General features: G+C 35.7%; 1 protein-coding gene across 1 annotated transcript in view; it reads left to right on the top strand.

The window, feature by feature from the left end:
* The window catches only part of urb1 (URB1 ribosome biogenesis homolog), a 47,094-nt gene that overhangs the window by 24,592 nt on the left and 16,491 nt on the right, over nucleotides 1-6,011 (top strand). The window contains exons 24-28 of the mRNA XM_016541944.1: nucleotides 669-930; nucleotides 1,033-1,237; nucleotides 3,795-3,969; nucleotides 4,622-4,680; nucleotides 4,808-4,998. Of these exons, the coding sequence (XP_016397430.1) occupies nucleotides 669-930; nucleotides 1,033-1,237; nucleotides 3,795-3,969; nucleotides 4,622-4,680; nucleotides 4,808-4,998 (892 nt within the window). The remainder of the gene's footprint in view (nucleotides 1-668; nucleotides 931-1,032; nucleotides 1,238-3,794; nucleotides 3,970-4,621; nucleotides 4,681-4,807; nucleotides 4,999-6,011) is intronic.

The raw sequence follows: 6,011 nt of genomic DNA, 5'->3' as shown, positions 1-6,011 counted from the left end.
CTTCGGCCAAGAATTTTCATTTCGGTGCATCCCTATTTATATTGTATTTATTTACAGAGGTATATTATGTCACACTTCACACTTTTCTAGTAAGTTCTGTCTGTGTGTGAAGACAGTAGCGCAAATCCGTGAATGAATGTTCCGAAGTGAAATAAACTTCAACGGAATAAAGTTGAATGGAATTGAATTGAATTAAAGTTGAATAAACTTCAACTTTACTGTTCAGTGCACTGATGTCAGACTCATTTTGGATAATAAAGTTTATTGTTAAATTGTTAAATGCCCTGCATCCATCATTACATATCTTTGTCACGTCATTATAAGTGTTTGATTACCACATTTGAGTGATCATTGCAAAAAATGTGTTTATGTATATATATTCTGTTTATGTATATACTGTATTCTATATATAGTACCAGTCAAATGTTTGGACACACGAATGGGAAAGTGTCCAAACTTTTGACTGGTACTGTACATTAATATACACAAAGAATATCGGCCGATATATCGATATCTGCCTTTTTTACTCCCTAATATCGGTATCGGTATCGTCCCCAAAAACCCCATATCGGTCGGGCTCTAATTTATAGCAGGGCCTTTAAAGTAGCAATAATGCACTCACTGATATGGTTCATTGGCACACTTTAAATAAAAATGTTTCTCTCTAGGTGCTCTCCCAGGAGCCAGGCACTGCAAAACTCATTCAGACAGACGTTCTCTTGCACTGCATCCAGAGAGAAAGTCCTTCAGCTCAGGCTTTGGGGGTTCTTCTTCTGGAGAACTGCTCCACACATGTCCTCAGCTTTGAGCTCTGGTGCCTGGAAGCATCTAACCTAACACAGATCAGCTCCCAAAACAGCAGCTTCCTGTTTTTACTCAACGCCTACTTGAGGAGAGCCACCATTGATGATCCCACCCGCCCTAAAGACAGTCAGTACTGCTGCTTTCATAGTGGTGGCTCAAATAATGTTGTTCAAGTTGACATGATTCCATAGGTTTGATTCATGTCGTCTCATCTGTCACCTTGCACAGTTCAAAAGTCAGTCCTGAAGGCCCTGAAGAAAGCTTTACTCTCTGAGCTGTGGCACACAGTGCAGCAAGGAGAATTTGGGGTTGCGACCGGCCTGCACGTGGAGGTTGTGTCCGGTCTCATCCGACTGGCTGCTGTGACCTCCGACCTCACACCACTTATGAATGATCTACCTGCCATCCTTCAGAAAACTGACAGTAATGAAAGGTAAACTCAGAAAGCCTGACATATGAAATAATAGTCAGAATTTTTTTTTTTAAATGGAACAGTTTATTGAGCCTATATATATATATATATTATACATATACTAGGGCTGGTAAGCGATTAAAATGTTTTATCTAATTAATTACATGATGTGCCGATTAATTAATCACAAAGTAATCGCACATCAAATTTGGCTGAGAAATTACTCCCAAAAGATAATTTAAAGTCATTGTTGTGTAAAGCATCAAACAGACATTACAAAAAGGAGCTTCAGCAAGAAATATTTTTTTTGATTCAACATAGCATTTATTACATATACTCTTTTGAACCATGAGGGTGAGTAAATGACAACATTTTCATTTTTGGGTGGGTGAACTATATCTGTAATAATTTCTATTATTATTACTATGGAAATATGAAATTATACTCTAAATAATAAACTAAAACTGCCAGTAGGTGGTGGTAAATGTGAAGTGACATGTGGCCAAGTTATGGTGACCCATACTTGGAATTTGTGCTCTGCATTTAACCCATCCAAGTGCACACACACACAGCAATGAGCACACACACACACCTGGAGCATATTGCTGCGTCGCCCGGGAGCAGTTGGGATTGAGGGTGGAAGAGAGCGCTGGTTATTCACTCCCCCCCACAGACAATTCCTGCCAGACCTGCGACTCGAACCCGCAACCTTCGGGTTACAAGTCTGACTCTCTTACCATTAGGCCACGACTGTCCCTTTTTTAATATTCATTTGATTCGTTCAAATGGCTGATTCATTCAGGAGGGAAGTAAATGGTTCTCTTTATGAATGGTCCATTAAATCAGGCTTGTTTGACTTGAAGCAGATCATCACCATCAGACCGATCGGTGTGTGATATCAAACTACCGCAAGAGCGATTAGAGAGCAGACGACTCCGTATACTTTTGAATCTAATTATCTAATTAATGCGTTATATGGACAGCCCTAATATATATAAACTTTTTTTTTCTATGGAACAGTTTGAGCCTTAAAAAAATATATATATATATATATATATAATATCGCATCCAAAATAAAAGTTTTCTTATATATACAGTGGGTACGGAAGGAGAGGATCCCCAAATCCAGGTGTGAATAACTTGTTGCATCTTTCCCAAAAAGACTCATGGCTGTATTAGATCAAAAGGGTGCTTCTACTAAATACTGAGCATTTTTCAGTTTTTCTTTTTTAATAAATCTGCAAAGATGTCAACAATTCTGTGTTTTTCTGTCAATGGTGGGTGCTGTGTGTACATTAATGAGGAAAAAAAAATTTACTTAAATGATTTTGGCAAATGGCTGCAATATAACAAAGAGTGAAAAATTTAAGGGGGTCTGAATACTTTCCGTACCCACTGTATATACACACACACACACACACATACATACACATAATATAAACACAACAATAAGACATGTACAATTTAAAACATGCAGAGATAAAAAATAAAATAGTAAACAAACAAAAAAGCTGATTTTCAAAAATGTAAGTTTTCTGCACTTTTTCTTATAAAATAAACGAGGGTTTCCCAAACTTAAGGTTTTCTGAGGGAACTGCAGGGTGTTTGCTTGATAAAATAAATAATAAAAAAAACAATTATTTATGATTAACAAATACTTTAAAAATAAAGACAATCAAAACATTTACTTAAAATCTTTTATTTGCTTGTCTGCATATAATGTAATTAACCAACATGTGTGATTCTAAATCATCATTAGAGAAGAATGTGTGAAACTTAAAATCTGAGGGGGCACTTCAAGTAAATATTTTAGGTCAAAGGGGTTTGTTTGACAAAAACGTTTGGGTTATATACAGCTACAGTGGTGTGAAAAAGTGTTGGCCCCCATCCTGATTTTGGATTTTGTTTTCCTTAATAATAAAAACCTTCATTTAAAAACTGCATGTTGTGTTTACTTGTGTTATCTTTGACTAATATTTTAATTTGTTTGATGATCTGAAACATTAAAGTGTGACAAACATGCAAAAAAATAAGAAATCAGGAAGGGGGCCAACACTTTTTCACACCACTGTATATGTACCATTTGTTATTTTTTACAGATGACTTTAAATAATAACAATAATTTAACCTATGCATTAAATAACAGAACTACCAAATTTTGCTATAAGTTTGATTGCATCATATAATAATTGCTGTTAATAGTGTTCATCGTCTGTTTTATTACGTCTTTAATTGATTTTTCAGTACATTTCTGCCATATGTACATTAACTGACAGTCACCACTGATAAGCTACTGCTAAATATTGTAGAAACCTAATTTGCTGTAAAGTTGCTTTGCAACGATTTGTATCGTGAAAAGCGCTATACAAATAAACTTGAATTGAAATAGTCATACATGGAAATTATTGAAACTTCCCTTTTTTGTTACTGAGGGGTAAATTGGTTCTGAGGTTTAAATTTTGACACATCCTACTTTTATTCTGTGTAGGCTTTGCATTTTTAATACATGCTTGAACTGAAGCTTTTAGGATTCCAAAGTTTTTATTTGCATAAAATTTACTGAAACATCTCGTTTCAGGTGGAAGCTGGCAGACTCCATCAGCGAAAAGCTGTCAGATTCAGAGGAACTGTGTCAGTGGAGGAAATCTCTGCTTTCAGCTGCTCTCCTCTGGCTTTCTGCTGTTTATAAAGAACAGAAAGACCCACAATCCCATCATGAAGAGACCATGCTAACAAGACTCAAGTCACTCCTGGTGAGTCAGTATGGTCATGGTCATCTTACTTTTCTAGATGGATGAACATCTGGTTTCAACATAATTCCTGAGGGTGTAAACAGTACTTTAGCTTGTCCCATTCCTTTCTGATAGCAATGTGTCAGTATTATTCAAATGATACTGAGTTTTCCAGATTAAGATGGGTTGAAAGTTGAAAAAGGTTAGTGATACAGTTTTTAAAATTACAACAATATTACTTGCCAACAATTGTAAGTATCATTGTTGTACTATTGAAAACTGACAGTTGCATATTTTAAACATTAACATTTGCTTGCCTGATAAGCTTTTTCAAACTGAGGGACAAGTCAGAATTTATATTATTTTCAATTGTGCATATTAATTATATTCAACGGTACAGCATAGTTGTAATGTGTTGACCAAGTATTCACTTTTGTGTACTTTTTAATAAAAAAATAGCCTGTGTTTAACACTGTTTTATTTAACACAGAATACTGATATCATAGTCCATTGTTATTATTTTATTTACAGATATTAACTGCTGTTAGTTGAAAAGTCACATAAACATAATGACCTAATAACTAGCAGTATTTTGTACTTGTACTTAAACATGTTTAGAATGTATATTGCTCAATATTCAGCTGATGTATACTGCATGTTGGGTTTATTGCAGATCTTTCCAGAAAATATCACTGCATCAGACTGGAACACCTTTGTTAAGTCTGGGCTGAAGTAAGTGGTTTTTCTCTTAATAAACAAAACCAAATTGGATGAAAACTATTTACTAACTCAGTACTCAGCTGACAGTATCGGTGTCCGTACTGGCTGATTAAAACTTATGAAAAAATTCCACTCTCAGGTATCGATACCGTGACCCTAACTTTTTGGGCACCTTAACCACACTGGTGGAGGTCATATATGGAACACCAGAGACCCCTAAAGAGCTGTTGCCCATGGCTACCGTCCACATGATGACCACCAGTCACTCTCTGTTCTTACCCACAATGCTTTCCACACAGGACGATTCCGACAGTCTTCATCTGTCTAAAGGTAATGAAGTAAAAGAACAGCAATATCAACAGCTCTAGATCCTTCTTCAGTGGCACTTCTGAACACATGACCCAAAAGCTTGTGTTTTTTTTTGCAACAATCAACAATCCAATTAAACAATCCAACATGAATATGAAATTCTAGATGGCGCAGGCTGATGTGTTGTCAACGCAAATTGATGATATTTACAGTGTTGAAAAACTTGGCACATTTAAATGGCTGGATAGCATTCACTAGAGCATTTCGTTGTGTGCTTTCAGAGTTCCTCTGAAACTATGGTTGTGACGGTGAGAAAATTTTCCCACCAGTTAATCGACGTGTGACAACATCGATAATACCGGTATCACCGCGGGGGCGGGGCGTTCCCTCTTTTCCTCGCTTTCCTTCGCTTTTAAATAGCTTGTAAAAGCGGCGTGCGCATTTTACTTTCACTTTCAAATAGCGGCAATTCGGCGTAAAGCAATTGTTAGTTTTTTAGTTCGTTTGAATTTTCCCTCTTTTCCTCGCTTTCCTTCGCTTTTAAATAGGTTAAAAGCGCCGTGCGCATTTTACTTTCACTTTCGAATTAGTGGCAATTCGGTGTGAATTGCTTGAATGCAACAACAAAATACAACGTCAAACTCACTTTAGCCTATATATAAAACATAGAACTTTTATTAACAAAACGAATAAAAATACACCATGCTATAGGGCAGGCTATGCCTAATATAAAATAACAAATAACTTACATAAAGTTTAAATAGGTATACAAAACTGGAAATAAGTAAATTAACAAAACTAATAAAGCTTGGAGGCATGGCATACACATTGATGTCAAATAAAATAAATAAATTAAACAAAGTTTAAATAAAGTGAAAATCAGCAAACACTGTGGAACCAATTAAATAAGAAACGAATGTTTAAAAAAACTTCCAAAATCACCATAGATAAATGGCAAAAGTCAACAGGCTTTTCAAAATCCAGAATATTGCCAAACAGGCGCTTTGCATTTTGTTTCAAAACTAAATCATCCC

Source organism: Sinocyclocheilus rhinocerous, unplaced genomic scaffold, assembly GCF_001515625.1.
Source record: "Sinocyclocheilus rhinocerous isolate Xijiao unplaced genomic scaffold, SAMN03320098_v1.1 scaffold1270, whole genome shotgun sequence".
NCBI classification, from domain to species: Eukaryota; Metazoa; Chordata; class Actinopteri; order Cypriniformes; family Cyprinidae; genus Sinocyclocheilus; species Sinocyclocheilus rhinocerous.
The sequence above is the reverse complement of the archived record's forward strand: the minus strand, read 5'-3'. Positions and strand labels throughout refer to the sequence as shown.